The sequence below is a fragment of the Lampetra fluviatilis genome, chromosome 24 (assembly GCF_964198595.1).
Source record: "Lampetra fluviatilis chromosome 24, kcLamFluv1.1, whole genome shotgun sequence".
In the NCBI taxonomy this organism is placed as follows: Eukaryota; Metazoa; Chordata; class Hyperoartia; order Petromyzontiformes; family Petromyzontidae; genus Lampetra; species Lampetra fluviatilis.
The window spans coordinates 1,825,705-1,841,342 of NC_136298.1; the positions used below are offsets into that span (position 1 = coordinate 1,825,705).

At 43.9% G+C, this 15,638-nt stretch overlaps 1 protein-coding gene across 2 annotated transcripts in view; it reads right to left on the bottom strand.

Annotated features, from left to right (window-relative positions):
- Positions 1-651: 651 nt before the first annotated feature.
- LOC144941225 (riboflavin-binding protein-like) overlaps positions 652-15,638 on the bottom strand; it is a 40,106-nt gene continuing 25,119 nt past the window's right edge. For both annotated transcript variants that reach the window (XM_078867845.1, XM_078867844.1), the window contains exons 4-6: positions 14,521-14,649; positions 13,493-13,598; positions 652-2,510 (exon numbers count right to left, since the gene is read on the bottom strand). In XM_078867845.1, the coding sequence (XP_078723971.1) occupies positions 2,121-2,510; positions 13,493-13,598; positions 14,521-14,649 (625 nt within the window). In that variant the 3' untranslated portion in view covers positions 652-2,120. The remainder of the gene's footprint in view (positions 2,511-13,492; positions 13,599-14,520; positions 14,650-15,638) is intronic.

The following is a 15,638-nucleotide window of genomic DNA, read 5'->3' on the forward strand; positions in this document are numbered from 1 at the left end:
TGGCCCGGTCTGCCTACGGGGTCAGAACGACTCCCTGAATCATGAGAAGATGGTGGGGAGCAAGGAGCGACATCAGAGGGCCCTCGACCCCACGAGAGGAGGCCCTTAGCGGACCGGGTTGATCAACTAACAGAGGCGGTCACACTCCTCCTGCAACAGCTGCGGGAAGGTGGCTGCTGACCCAGTGACGCCACCCTTGGGGTCTGCAGCGGCTTCTCCTCGCACATGAGCGTGTATGTCGAACAGACCGCAAAGTGCAGCCTAGTTGTTGACATGTCTGCCATCGAAAGAAACTAGATTCACCGATGTTGCTAGTTTGTCGTAAAAGGAGACATTTTTGCAGAAATGTTCCAAAATATTTGAATACAAGGATCATTTTTTTTTAAATTGGGCTTAATAGCCAGGCTTAGTATAAATGTCAAATTAAAAAATGACCCACATTTAATATTGGCATTAAACATATTACATGTGTTCCCATGTGAGGTCTTGGCATTCTTTTCGATGTTTAATCTTTGCATATGTGCATTACAGGATTTAAAATGACACCGAAATATAAATTATACTAAACCAGGGCACCCACTGCAAATAATTGCATAAAAATGATATTTCATAACAATACCATTGAACTGTTAAAAAAATCAACATTAAACGTTTTCACGATAGTATGTTTATTAGAAGCATGTATTGTAATGATTCTTTCATGGATATTTTGCAAATCGTCAACACACCTACCAGCATGGTCAAACCGCCCCTCCCCCATTTCAAACATGGTCCGATACTTGAGATTTTAATGTAATTATATTGGCTCGAGAAATCAACGCTTCTTCATAATTGTGCCATTTTCAAACGCATTTGTATGACTACTGAGATGGAAAAACACCTATTAATTGCTGTTAAGAATTTAATTCCATATTAAAGCATATGAAAAAAATATCTTAAATTTATTGTAAGCTGACATGCCATGAAATGATCATGGTGCATCTATAAGTGCAGTGAAACATATCTTATATTCACACATGTCGGCCAGTGTTGCTAGACAACCCTTGGAATCATTGGACCTCCTTTGCCAGTACCAAAATATGAGAATAGGTTTTCCCCCTGTTATCTGGCAGCAAAACAGGTGTTAAGTTATTAAAACACCAAACAAACATTTTACAAGGAATCATATCTGCATTAACCACAATACTTCTGGTCAAAATGCAAACAAAAAAACTCGGATAATACAGTATATGCATTGTCTTTTAAACTGATTGGTCCACACCAGAGACGGCTTTCTTTTGAGCCTCATCGCAAAAGGTGTACAGCGTCCTCTGGTCTAACACCGTTTGAGACGAGGCTCAAAAGAAAGCCGTCTCTGGTGTGGACCAATCGGTTTCAAAGACAATGCATATATTATCAGTGTTTTATTGTTTGCATTTTGACTACATGTAGTGTGGTTAATGCAGACATGATTCCTTGTAAAAGGTTTCAGTTTGGTGTTTTAACAACTTAACGCCTGTTTTGTTGCCAGAAAAGGAAAAACCCTATTCTTAACTCCTTGGAATGTCAGGGTAATTTTTTTAAAGCCTTTCCACATTTGTCACGAAGTCTGCCTTACAACAGAGAACTGTCCATTTGGGTGAAGTTTTGTGCCAAGATCCAGTAGCTGATCAAAGTGGATGGGGGAGGCTGAAATTGGAAAAATATATATTTAACAGAGAAATTACATGTAATTGCTTTAATTAATGGCGAGGGCCCTATTTTTAAAAAGCTTTATTTCAGGACCGTCTGCCTCTGCAATGGCACTTCTTCAGAGTGGGACCGTTGCTGAAGAAGGACCGTTGCCCAAAATATCAACCTACTTTGTATCATCCTGTTAGAGGCAGTGCTAATGACAAACTTGTTGAGTTTTGTTTATTTGTGCTTGTGCACTGCTACCAATGCATCTCTTCATGTTTTTATTCAATGTCGGTTTAACTTCACACCAAGTATAGTTTGGGGTTCCTTTGTATCCCTCCTTCCCCCCTTTTAAATTGGGCTCGTTCATAAACATTGTGTCAACATCTCAAAGAATTGGGGTACCCAATAACACCATAACTAGCTCTACTCAAAGGTGCGGCATTGACGAGATCTGCTCTCGATTACTCCACGGGGCTGTCTGGAATGCCGCTGCTGCTGCCCTCCAGCTCCTCCATGAACTGCAAGGTGGACTGGAGAGATCTCCTGCTCCTCTTCGGCTCCTTTTCCTCTTCGGCACTCTCCTTGCTCTCCTTGCTCTTGGCCTTACGGCAGTTCGGATAGTGGCGCCGATTTGGGTGCTTATGCTTCGGCTCACGCGCCAGCTGCTTGTGCTCCTCGGAGCTCTCTGTCTTTTCCGCCGAGGAGGTCTCGCCACTATGCTCATGAGCCAGAGCGCCCTCCACGTCTGGGCTCGTCTCATTTCCGATGTAGAGGCAAGGCTTGCCCTCGGGTGCCACTTGGTAGGAGACTCCCCACATGTTCTCGCAAAGGTCTGTGCCATTGGAGTACATCTGTGGGCAGGGACGCAGAGAGGGACAAGAGAAGGGCGTGTATCATGAATACATTTTTAATGCACAAGCACACAGATTGTGTTCAAAGGTGCAGATAAATTTGGAAATTAATAATATGGCTGTCAATTTGTGAAGAATCAATGAAAACACTATGTAACACAATTTTTGTCCCTGGGTAGTAACTGTTATTTCATAATTGCTTATGCCTAAAAAGTATAGAAAATGGCTTATGCCCCACAATTTGATTTTGTGACCAGGACAGTGATATTTAGAAGTTTACCTATTTTCAATGAGAAAACGGGCAAATTCATCTTTTATTCACATAAAGTCAGAAAAAAACATGAATCAAAATTAACATGTATTTATACTAAAGTAATACAAAAATGACTACAAAAGATTTAAAAGTGAGTAGTTTTTCGAGATTTACGATTATACTGTAAATCACTTTCATGAATCAGCCCCTAAATGTTGTCTCCCATCATGTTCTCATTATACTGTCCTTGGTAACGGCGTTCAAAGTCCGGTATATCCTGGTGGAAGCGCACGCCTTGCTCCTCCTGAGTACGCTCCCATGTTCTTGAATTTATCATGATGAGCATCAAGGATATGGACTTTGAGGGACATCCTACAGCCAATTGTGCCGTAGTTCTTCACCAGTCTCAACCAGCTCCACATAGTTTTCGACCTTGTGATTGCCCAGGAAGCCACGAACCACTGCGACAAAGCTGCCCCAAGCCGCTTTTTCCTTACCAGTGAGCTTCTTGGGGAATTCATTGCACTCCAGGATCTTCTTTATCTGTGATCTGACAAAGACTCCGGCTTTGACCTTTACCTCAGACAGCTTAGAGAAGACGTCTTGAAGGTACTTGAAGGCTGCCGACTCCTTATCTACAGCTCTGACAAATTGTTTCATAAGGCCCAATATGATGTGGAGTGGTGGCATCGGCACATTCTGGGGGTCCACCAGTGGCTCCCACTTGACGTTGTTCCTCCCCACAGAGAACTCAGTCTGCTATGGCCAGTCCTGTCTGTGGTAGTGCACCTTGGTGTCCCTGTTGTCCCAAAGGCAAAGATAGCAGGTAAACTTGTTAAAATCGATTTAAAGCTTTCGTGACTGCAGGGATTCATCTTCTTGGTTCTTTCGGTAAAGTCACGTAGAATGGAAATAATAAAATAATAAAAATAAAACATAATAAAATAATTCTCACGACGTTTCGGCCACCGCTTTGGAGACCGATCAGGAATGCCACCATTTTAAGTTTCCGATGACCTGCCAGCCATACTCATCATACTTCAATGCGTCCAGCAAGGTCTTGATGCTGTTGTAATCCTCCTTTGAGGTGCACCGAGTGAGCCAGGGGAAAAGACGGGTACTTGTTACCATTATGGAGCAGCACGACTTTGAGGCTCCTGGATGAACTATCAATGAAGAGGAGCCACTCATCCTGGTTACAGGTGATTCCGATTGCCTCGAACAGACTGGTCACATTGTGGCAGAAGCAGAGCCCATCTTGATGGGTGAAGAAGCTGCAAAAAGGTTGGTGATGCTTCCTCTGATCTGCGACTTGCACAATTTCATCCAACAAGTTCCACTGCTTGAGCCTAGACGTCAAAAGCTCGGCATTGGACTTGGTGAGACCAAGATCTCTGATCAAGTCGTTGGGGTTTTTTTGGTTGGGGTAGTATGGATTTCTCTCATCTCCACCTCTGAAATTGTCATCTGGATCTACAACGTCTTCCTCGCTCTCTGACTTGCTGCTCTCTTCTCAAGACGGCTGCTCTCTCTCCAGAGGAGTGGGTACGGGGAGCTCATGGCAGTGTGGCACCAGGGCAATGGATGAAGGAAGGTCCGGATACGTGATGGTTGTATTGCCAGTCCGATGTTGGAAGGGTCCACCATGCAGAAGTAGCAGTTGCTTGAGTGGTCAGTGGGTTCCCGCCAAATTCTTGGGATAGCGAACTTCATGGCTCTATTTTCCCCTCTGTGCCATCCTACATTTTTCAAAGATATTTTTTTCAATAACATTGAAAATTGTTAAATATTTTTAAATGAAAAACTTTTACGATTTTTTTTTACAAATTTTATAACGTAAAATTCCGAGCAACAATTGTCCATCTTGCCTTCCAGTTTTTTTTTGCATTGCTCGCAGTTGAAATGAGGTGCCCAGGGTTTGTCTTCATCCCCGACAGGCATGGCAAAATATGCCTTGTAGGCCTCACACATCTTAGCACAGAGTACTTTTTTGCTCTTGACTTGATAAATTGGCCGTAGACATAGCAAAATGCGCCTGCCGGATGTTTGCAGCCTGATGCCATCTCAGAAAAATGCAGATTTTTATCCACTTAGGCAGATGGAAATACTATTTATATCACTGGACATTTCTAGAATGTTCTAGAAGTTACTCTAAGTTTACTCAGCACTGAATATATCTGGAATGTTCTGGAAAATAGGTAAATTCCAAAATATCACTGTCCTGGTCACAAAAGCTAAGTTTATGGGGAATAATAGCCATTTTCTGTACTTTTGAGGCATAAGCAATTGGGAAATAAGACTTACTACCCAGGAACAAAAAAAATGTTACACAGTGGAATCTGTCTGTCAATGTCTACTGATTAATGAAATACTGTACGCAATTATTTCTTCAAAATCAATAATTCACCGCAAACCATACCAGCGATGGCGCAACACCTTGCCCTCGCCTGTTTCTTCTGCTATGTTTAGCTTCATGTGTTTCAGTAAAAAATGCTAGTACAAGCCCATCATGCATCCATCTCCCGAGACTGAAGCACCATGCTGGCAGCTCTGGTCGTGATCTCCCTCCACCTTGCCTCGTTCTCATCCTCATGAACCAGCTGGTTGTGGTTTAACAAGAATATGGTCTACCTTAAACGTAGGCATCAATTTTTTTTATATGATAAGTACTGTGATTTGATCATATTCCTTTAGTATGATAAATAACCGAGTATCTCGATTTTGAACCATCCGTAATTTGTGCAGAATCAACGAAGATTGATCTACCGTGGACACTTGATCTACCGTGGACACTGTTGCTTTTGCAAAATGGAGGTGTTCTGAGACGAGCGGCGTTTATTTTAAAGCAACAGGATCGTATCGAGTGTAACGCATAAGTTGCAAGTAAACGGGTTTTGAATGAACTTCAGAAAACTGCACGTACCTGCTAATTTTTTGCAATCGTTGTGGTACAACTTGGACTGAACACAAACTTCAACATTTCATATAATGAAATAATTTTTGACTTTTTACATGGATATCAGTCAGACAAGCTTAAATTTCGCAGAATATACTGCTTTGATTGCGATATATTGTCATCTAAATTTGTACTTCAGGTTTTATCTTGTTCATTGTAATGCCTTGCTTATAGTTTAGCTGTTTTAATGCGCTCTTGTTTATAATCAACTGAGCTTAGTTGTTAGTGTACACTGTAAACATGAGTTACTTTAATGGTCTTTAAAAACGTAGATTCTACGTAACCTCAATAACCAAATCTCCCCCACGCGCATTGGCAGCACGAGCCCCGTGGGGCCGGGCCCCACCAGTGAATAGAGACCCCCTTGAGATCGAACATTCCATTTGCAATGGTGTCCAGAGCTGGTCGTGGTCGAATCCATGATTCGATTTTAAGAAAACTTTAGTCTCGTACTCTCGTTTGCACAATCCCGTTTGTACCGTCTCGTTTGTACTGTCTCATTTGTATACGTGTGTGAACTTCTTTTGCACCCTATGTATCCAACCGCACTAATCAGAGGTGTTAGATTCTATTCTATTTTGTATTTATAAAGCGCCTTTTAATCAAGGCACTTAACAATGCCTGCTGACTACAGTACAAAAAGGCAAGATAAGGGATGGGGATCAGGTAGTGACTAGGGTGGAGGGAGCGAGTTGAAGGCAGTGTTGGTATTAAGGGCGTTATGTGGTGCTGCTAGGGATAGCGGAAGAAGAAGGGAAAAGGAAAGAGGTATGACCTGAGGGCAGTGTGAAAAAAGGAAAGCGCGGGGGGAGAGTCGGATTCGGAGAGGGAGTTTATTCCAGTGTAAGGGGGCAAGCAGCGAGGAGCGAAAACGAGACTGGGCGCAGGGTGGAGGAGGGACAGCAAGAAGGCAGCAGCTTGTGACCTGAGCGGGCGTAATGGGACATATAAGGAAATGAGAGAAGACCTTTCATTTCCCTAAACGCAATGATTTACACGCAATTTGTGCAGTTTTCATGAATCGGAAATGATTTCTGGATTCATGCTTATGCATTTTATAAAGTGATGGTACGATCTAAATGTATTCAGTTAATCATTCCATGCTCAGCCACCACCATTTGCCACAAAGTGGCGGTGACGTCACCACGGCGCTTGTGCCAGGCTATGTGTACGCCAAGGCCCACTACCACACACGATACAAACACATTCAGAGCATTTTCATCAAAGATACTTATTTGTTGTATTCCTCATAGATAAATACAGTACTCATCAGGCGCTAATAACACGTGTACAGAACAGTCATGAATCAGGAAATCTGTCTTGCGTGTTTCATCATTGAAATCTCAGCAGAACGACTTAAGCCTCCGCTTACGCTCTCTCTCCCCTCTCCCCCCACGCCTGCCCTCCATCTTAACATTGACAATCTAAATCCGACACTGGCCAGAGGCCAGGTTATAAACGATGCATTCTGGGTATTGCCAGGGGGCGGGGGTGGGGACCCCCGCCTCTCTCCCTTTGGCTGACCCCATTAAATCCAAACTGTCAAAGCCATCGTCAGGTTTAACAAAACAGTTTTTTTTCAGTAAGATAAAACATCGGCACACTCATAAATCACTCCGAGTTTGACGACTGTGTTCAGATTGCATGGCTTCGATACAATAGTCATAAAGTTGCGTCAAAAATTACGGGAGAGCATAGTCATTATTTTATAACGGCAGGAATTACAGCTATCATCATCATTTCTCTCAGGTTGATACAACTAAAACGACCTGCATAGTGAAGCTGTACAACTTGGTGAGAAGTCAATAAAAGTTGTGCTATAAAATGTTTTGTGTTTAATTTGTTGTCCTTTCCCGCACCTCCGATGAACACGGTTGGCTACGTACGGTGTGAAAGAAGTTCAACATGCATACATGGGAATGTGGCATTTCTATGATTAGCTCAGATCCACCAACAGATACGAATGCATTATTATTGCTGAGCAGGAAGGTGTGATTTAATTGGCTGTCATCTATGTATGGACAGACCTGTGTCAATCCACTGATGGATTAAGGCCACCCCTTGCTGTGTTTGGTTATGGTGATTTTTGCCCATACTGGTTAGTGAAGGTGGGGCTAGCATCGGTTTATGTATCACTCAGTTTTGATTTGAAGCTTTCGTGACTGCAGGAATCCATACTCTTTGGTTCTGTCGGTAAAGTCACATAGGTATAAAATAAAATAAATCTCATTTCGGGCGCAACACAAGCGTCCATCAGGTGGGAAAGCATGGTCTGCTGCTGAGCCACACTGTTTTAAAAGGTTTGAAATGGGTGTAGCTCAAGGGTCATAAAGAAGTGGCCAGGGCTATTGATTCATCTTCTTGGTTCTTTCGGTAAAGTCACGTAAAATGGAAATAATAAAATAATAAAAATAAAATATGCGTTGTGGCTGAAACGTCGTGAGAATTATTTTATTATGTTTTATTTTTATTATTTTATTATTTCCATTCTACGTTGACTTTACCGAAAGAACCAAGAAGATGAATCCCTGCAGTCACGAAAGCTTTAAATCGGGACTAGTGATGTTAATGTGAGAAATTTGCATGTAACTGCAACCCAACGGTTGTAATCCAAAGGGCCTGTGAGTATGAGAGTGCAATCAAAAAGACATGTGAGCATGAGAGTGCAATGCAACGGACATGTGAGCATGAGAGATCTAAGAGAGAGGCATAGAGAGAGACACACAGAGTCGAAATAACAGCTGACATAGGCAGGTTGGAAACATCACAGTCAGTTAAGACTTTACCTGGTTAATAACGTCCTTCCAGTGATTGCTCAGTTTGTATCAATCATCTCGGTTGAAGTTGTGTCTGTGTTTATATATCATATATATCAGATATATAAACACAGACACAACTTCAATATATATCAGATATATAAACACAGACACAACTACAACCGAGATATATATATCTACGTGATTTTACCGAAAGAACCAAAGAGTATCACTCAATTAATATATCATTTGCTACTGACAACAGCCGTGATTGGGAATCAAATTCAGGTCGCCAAGTTCATGTGTGCCATTGCTATGCTGCTTGATAGTATGCTGCACTGCATACAAGATGATAAAATATAAACCAACAGGTTATGTGTCCCTTCTTTCCCGACAAATATTGACCCAGAATGCTAAATAAAAAATAACTTGGCTAACAAATGCTTAATAAAGGCAAAGTGACAATTACAGCATAGGGGCCATATAGTTATGATATAATATATGGTGAAGCATATCGCCTCACCATATCGGGCGATGCTCTGCTATGGATGCCTAGAACAGGGGTAGGGAAATCTTTGACCTGCAAACCGGCTTCATTTGATATGGCCCACGTAGGGTTGCCATCTCTGAGGTACACAAACCCGAGGCATGTCATGGGAAGAAGGATATTTCACAATGCCAAAGGAAGGGAGAACCACATGAAAATGCATTGTCTCGAGGGGTGCGTTATTACGCAAACTTTGCTGGGTAAAGCAATGGTCAACAATTTACTAATCCTTGTGTAGTGACACAGTGACATCTCAGATGTCACTGTGTGGTGCCGGCCCTAGAGAGGCATGGCGTGTGATGTACTCGCATCGCGGACATCAGTATGTAGCGACATCGTGAATATTGCTGAATAATACCGGCTCTAGCGAGGCACGGCGTGCGATACATTGTCATCACAGGCACCCCGTAGGTGGGTGTAGTACTAGCCCTAGACGGGGCTCGGTGAGTGCTGTGATAGCGCTCAGTGGCACCACGCGTGGCGTGCAGTGCTGACTCCTACAGGAGGGAGCGTGTCAGCCATGGGATGAGGTGTCCCGAGGTCATGGCACTCTGTTTGACCCTGGAAGGCACGTGACGGGTAAGATCTACACAGGGGCCCCAGGTGGGGGCTAGGGGGTGGTCACGTGTCAGGGTGAGATCCTACGGGAAGGGTCGAGAAACAACAAAGAGGTTTCTCGAAGGTGGCCGTGGCCAGGGGCAGGGCCAGCCACGACCCAGGAGCATATAAACCAGGTCCCCACAGGAACCGGGGTTCCAGCGTTGCTTTTGTCATCTGAAGATCTACGATCTATATTCTACGTCCAAGAAGAAGTCACCAACACGTGGACAAGGACCCAAGCCAGGGTCCTGTCCGTGGTAGCTACTCCCAGTAACTAGCGTAGTTAGCCTGGTGGTCCACCACCCCAGGCTGTATCTGGTAAAGGGGCAGTTACCCCTTTGTATATACGTGTTACAATAAATGTGTTGCCTCTGAAGAATGACGTCTGTGACTCGGTTGGACTCACTACATATATATTCACGATGATGGAGACAACGCCATACATTCATACTGGATAGCATTGTCAAAGAACCATCGTATATTAGCTACTGCAAGTTGAATGCTACACAAATTATATGTTGTGTTTTTCCCTTATATGGAAGGTGGTGAGTTCAAATCCTGGTTGGGGGGTCGATCTCGTCAATCATCCTTCTGGGGTCATAAAATGACTCCCAACGAATGTGGAATTTGCATCAATGGCTCAGGCTGCAAAGTGGAGATGAGCACCGCCTCAATGCGCATTTGAGCAGGAAATCACTGACTGTCTTTTTTAATGTCATGAGTTGGAGCGGTGGCACAGCGGTTAGCGCTCTGTTATGAATGTGATGCCCGAGTTCAATTCCCTGTCACAGCTAACTTCCCTTGAGGTATGGTCAAACAACGCCCTTAACCAATACAGTGTGGGAAGGACTTCATCCAAGAGTAGAATGACAAAAGCACAGAGATATTATGTTAAAATATTATATCCATTTCTATGGCCCAGCTACTCCCACCCCATGCTCCACACACTCACATCACGAGAACGGACTGTTTGACGTGACTGTCAGAATCTTCATTTATACTGGAGGAATTTGATGAGCTATAAAGCTCTTTTTCACAGATGTTCAGAAAGTTACTGTGGAGCTGCAAGAAAAAAAATCATATGGATTGACAAATGGCCTGTATGCATATATGTAGAATTGCTCGAATTTGAAAATGTAACATTAACGGGAATCAATAACTTACATTTTTCTTTTTGCAAGAACAATCCATGATAATTTGCGTGCACAGGGTGATATCACCTTTGGTGAGCTAAGAGGTTTCACGTTTGGTCAGAGGCTTTCGCTGGATGTTAACCATGTCCTCCCTGTTATGCTTGTTGTTAATAGTCAGTCTTCAGTGTATTGTTTTTGAAAATCATAATTTGATCTGCAATCGTTTCTTGACTGAATAAATTATCTCGAATGTATCTGTGTTCTGGTGCCTCGTGATGTACTTCACGGCAGGCGCAGTATAAATAATAAACGACGATGATATGCTCGCCCTCCTGGCTACAGACTTAGCAACGCAGAAATGTATAAATCCATAACCCGTGCCTCTGCATGAGCTTACACGCTCATGCAGTTTCGAACGGCCTTTGCCTGTAAGTCCTACCCCACCTGACTGTGTAATCATTCACCGCCCAGTGAAACCGATGCTCGAATAACTGTTGAATCAGGCCAGACACATTTTGTTGTCTGCGTCTCAGTCGAGCTACTCACCTTGATATTGAAAACGCGCATTGTTAAGCAGCTGGGAAGCTGAAGACGAATGATAAACGTCAAGTCAAAGCACTGAGACAGAACCTGCTGTGTTCCCGATTTAAAATTATATTCATACCTCAGCCATGATCTGGCCACTGCTGGACGAATGCCTTCCCCGCATTGCAACAAGTCATCTATCAGCTATTACCTCTTATAGCAATTTGTCCTGTCCAAACCAACTTTTGTCTCTGATATTTGTGATTTGCATTTATTCTCTGATCCGTGCGTTCCTCTTTTTATGTCTCTCATTTGTAGTTTGCAGCGTTAAACTGGCATTTGGAAGATTCGTACATTTTCCATTTGTGGAAAAGGCGGTTGCACCTGCCGAGGCCGGTTCACGTGTGATTCATACAATTTAGGGTAGTTCCCGTGAATGCGACTGCAGCGCATAGCAGTGATACACATCGTGAACTCACGTCCACTGTCCGTGCTCTCTGAGGCCATGAATGATCCACACGTGATGTGAAGCCAATTACGTATGTATGTTGAACTTCTTTCGCACCGTACTTAGCCAACCGTGCTAATCGAAGGTGCAGAGGAAGTACAACACACTCAACACAATACTTATACATGGATTTATAGTTGCAACTCAACTCGTATCCATATCAAAAATATATTTAACTGTCACAACTGGCCAGCAACGTACAAACCCTACACCAAAGTCGCCTTTTGGAAAATGACCACTCGCCTAATGAGCAATTTAGTGTGTTTAAGAAAGTAATCAGCACTTATTCTCGTTAAGCACAATCCACCTCGGTTGCCATGTGGCATGACATTGAATTCCTAGCAAAGCCAGGCTTAAGCATTAAAACATGGCATGATGTGTCACGCTGAGAAGAAGGGCAAGCAACAGCTTATCCTAAATTCTGCTGTGGCATAAATGGCATCAGAAGAACCAATGCTGAGTAATACAGGTAGCCCAGTAATTGTTCAAGACGTGCTGGTCATTTTCTATAGACGTGCACAAATTCAACCTCTCCTCACACAGTCGTGCGTTCTGATCTCACGTTCATTCAATCACTACTCAAGCATAGTGAATCCTTTCCCTGTGTTTAAAGACGTTTGTGCATTATTTTTGTCGGTTAACCTTTATGGCGCATGGTGGTGTAACTGCAGATATTCACATACTCGACCTTTACACATATCCACCGCAATCCCCCAGTGAGTCAGATATGCGACATAATGTATAATGTACTGTAGTTTGAAAAATATCAACGTTGTCATAAGCAATGATCTATTCCACTGCTGGATGAAGGGCTCCCAAATCCATCGCCCCTCTGTCATGGCCATGCAATGTAACAATCCATCTAGCACCTATACCTGAGCTTATCTCTTTACCCCTCAGCAATCCCCACTGACCAGCATGGTGAGGTATGGTTAAATAACGCCCATGACTCGCACAGTGGTGGGGGGGGGGGGCTCATCCAGCAGTGGGTTGACAGAAGGGCCATTCGCATTTCTTTATTTTCTTCTTCTTCTAGTCACAGTTGCACTCGTGTCCAAAACGCCAAGCAGCCAGCAACAAATAGCACAATTGATGGTACAATAGACAATAGTTTTGGGAATTGAGAAAGGTTATTGTTTCGAATTGAGAAGAGACAATGGGAGAGAATTTCCAAATCGAGTAGTGCGATGGGAAAATGTAAAAAAAGAAAATAAAGTGTTGTGATCTGCAGTGTGGTGAATTGGTCAGTGGATGAGTGAGCCGGCGAGTGTGTTGTTGTGTTCTGCAGTGCAGTGGGAGGTGGTTGAACACAGTGTGGCTAAGAGGAAACGGTCAGTGTCTGGTAGAACCGAGTCCTCAATACGGGTGGTGGAATCAACGAGTAAAGTTCACGGGATACAGTAACCAGAAAAAGAGCAATGTGATAAGTAGGTGACTTGACTGCCGGCATGTTAAGAATAATTAATTGGTAGGTTTCAATGCCGTCGTTGATATCGGTTGAGGGGCTCAGTGAAGTTGAGTGAAGGACATTAAAACAGCTGCCTGCACCAAATTGCTCCACTTTGCTCTGAAGGCATGGATGGACTGGTAGCAGTGAGCTGCTGGGATAGAGGATGCTTTGACCCACTGCCAGTCAAGCATAACAGCAACAGTTTTAACTGTGGCAGCAGTACGCGTGCTCATAATGGAAAAAGGCAGCCATACCTCGCTGAATGGAATGCAGCTGTTGCGGCAGCTGTTGGTCACATTCCAGCTGAAGTTTTCCATCCAGTTACGGGCGCAGGTCAGGTCGCTCCGACACGCTTCGTACCTGGCGCGCGCACAGAAGACGGCCGGTCAGAGTGTCGCAGCTCCGCTATCACACACGGGACTCTAGGCTCGCTGGCTCAGCCAGGGCCGGTGAGATGTCCGAGCCATGGACGTGCGTATGTCACACTTGGTTCCATAATTCTGGGGCTACATTAGCCAGGAAATACAATGCAACGTGTGCTTCACAGCGGATGTTAAAGTTCCCTTGACGTCATTCAACTAAAAGTAGGCCGATGTGTGCTAGCGCCTTGGTCCAAATTTGAAAATAATTATACTCGCAAATGACTTAATTGGGAAACACACGTAGAGACAGTCGCCCCCCTACTGCGTAAAGTCAGCAGGAACCTCCTGAAAAAGGTTCTCGAGACTCAGTGAGGCCTTCTGGGTAAACAAACGTAACCAATAAAAAAAGCCTGAATGATCGACTCAATATATTACAAATAATAGGAACTATATACGATTATGTTTTCGTACATTTAGATGAGGGGTTTGTCTTGCCATGCGAGACGTGGTCAGTGCTGGTTGATGAATGCAGGGAACGTCGATGTTAGAACATAGTATAGTGCAACACTGGATTTTGCTGCCCAGCCCTCTGCTGACTATGCAGGTAAATATCACATTTCTGAGATGGGAAAATTACACCCCTTGAATTGGCATCCTTGCAATTCAGGAGGCGCCAGGTTGTTTTTCCCCCCACTGCAAAACCTGAGTTGTGCTGCTGACAGTTAACCCCACTCTTGGCCCAGCGTGGCCTAATGGCAGATGCAGACGTCTTGTTTGGCCAGAGTTTCATAGGACCATTCTAGCTTAGCTGAGCAAATAGGCATCTGAAAACCACCCACACCGCAATGGCTCCCATGCTGGCACGGTTTTGGACGTGCCAGTGGAGAAGGGGTTAAGAAATCCTTCCCAGGCAAACGTACCAGTCACTGCAGTAGCTGGAGCAAATGGGCACATGAAGCAGGCCACTCTTGTAGGCAGGGTTCATCCAGTCGGCAGCGTGCGGCGAGCAGCGGTAGAAGCACTCATTGCGCTTCATGAAAGCCTGGCACCTACAGCGGCAATCAGTTACGCACACGGCATCACGCACACATACGCCAGCAGTACACGCCGCTGTGTACGCGCAAGAGTGGTGTGTGCACTACTCTACTAGTTAGCCAAGGAATAATTTCATTAAGATCAGCAGTCCAGAAAATATTCCCGCCCAGGGCACACTGCCCCGGTATACCTCTCGTTATGGCTGCAGCTACTTGTCACGGGCCACCTACTTCAGTCTACCAGGGACACTGCTGTAAGCATCTTAGCCACACTAATCGCATTCAACTGGGGACATTTTCTTGACTTGGCAACACTGTGTTCATATCTTTAGCGCACTCAGTGACTTGTTGTCTTTCAAGTAGTTCTGGCGAAGCACTTAAAGCGTGCAGTAATAGCAAGATAAAAGTTTTGTGCCATATATCGTAGGCCTAATTAACGTATTTTTCAAGTCTTATTTGACCTGCATTCAGGAAAATATTTCTCTAGCCCTGCTCTAGGGTGACTCAGTCTAAAGGGACTTGTACCTAGTACTGTAACCGTATATTGACCTCAATAAAATCGGGAGTGAATTGGGCTGCAGGCTATGCCATGGCACCCTCTCACGGTGTTTCAGAGCTTCAAATGACATGAAGAGCGATTTCCCTGACAGCACTTCCACACTATTAGTAACAAACTTGTGTATGTCATGGTTATTTAAATAATATACCATCCTGTATATTAGAGCAATATGCAGTTATAAATACACAATACTGTTTCAAGACTAATTCATTAGTAGATTGCCGAATCGGGATTTTCAATCAATTTCGTTGAGACATTTTGGATGCGGGAGAAAACTGGATAAACGCAAGCACAGAAGGCAGTTGAATGCTTCCATATAGGCGGTGTAATGGTCAGCACATTGGACTTGCAATCCAGAGGTCGCTGGTTCGATTCAATCTCTTGGCATGGCATTTGCAACGAATGTCTTGAATCGCCCTGTCTCTTTCCCTATTCAAGTACTGCA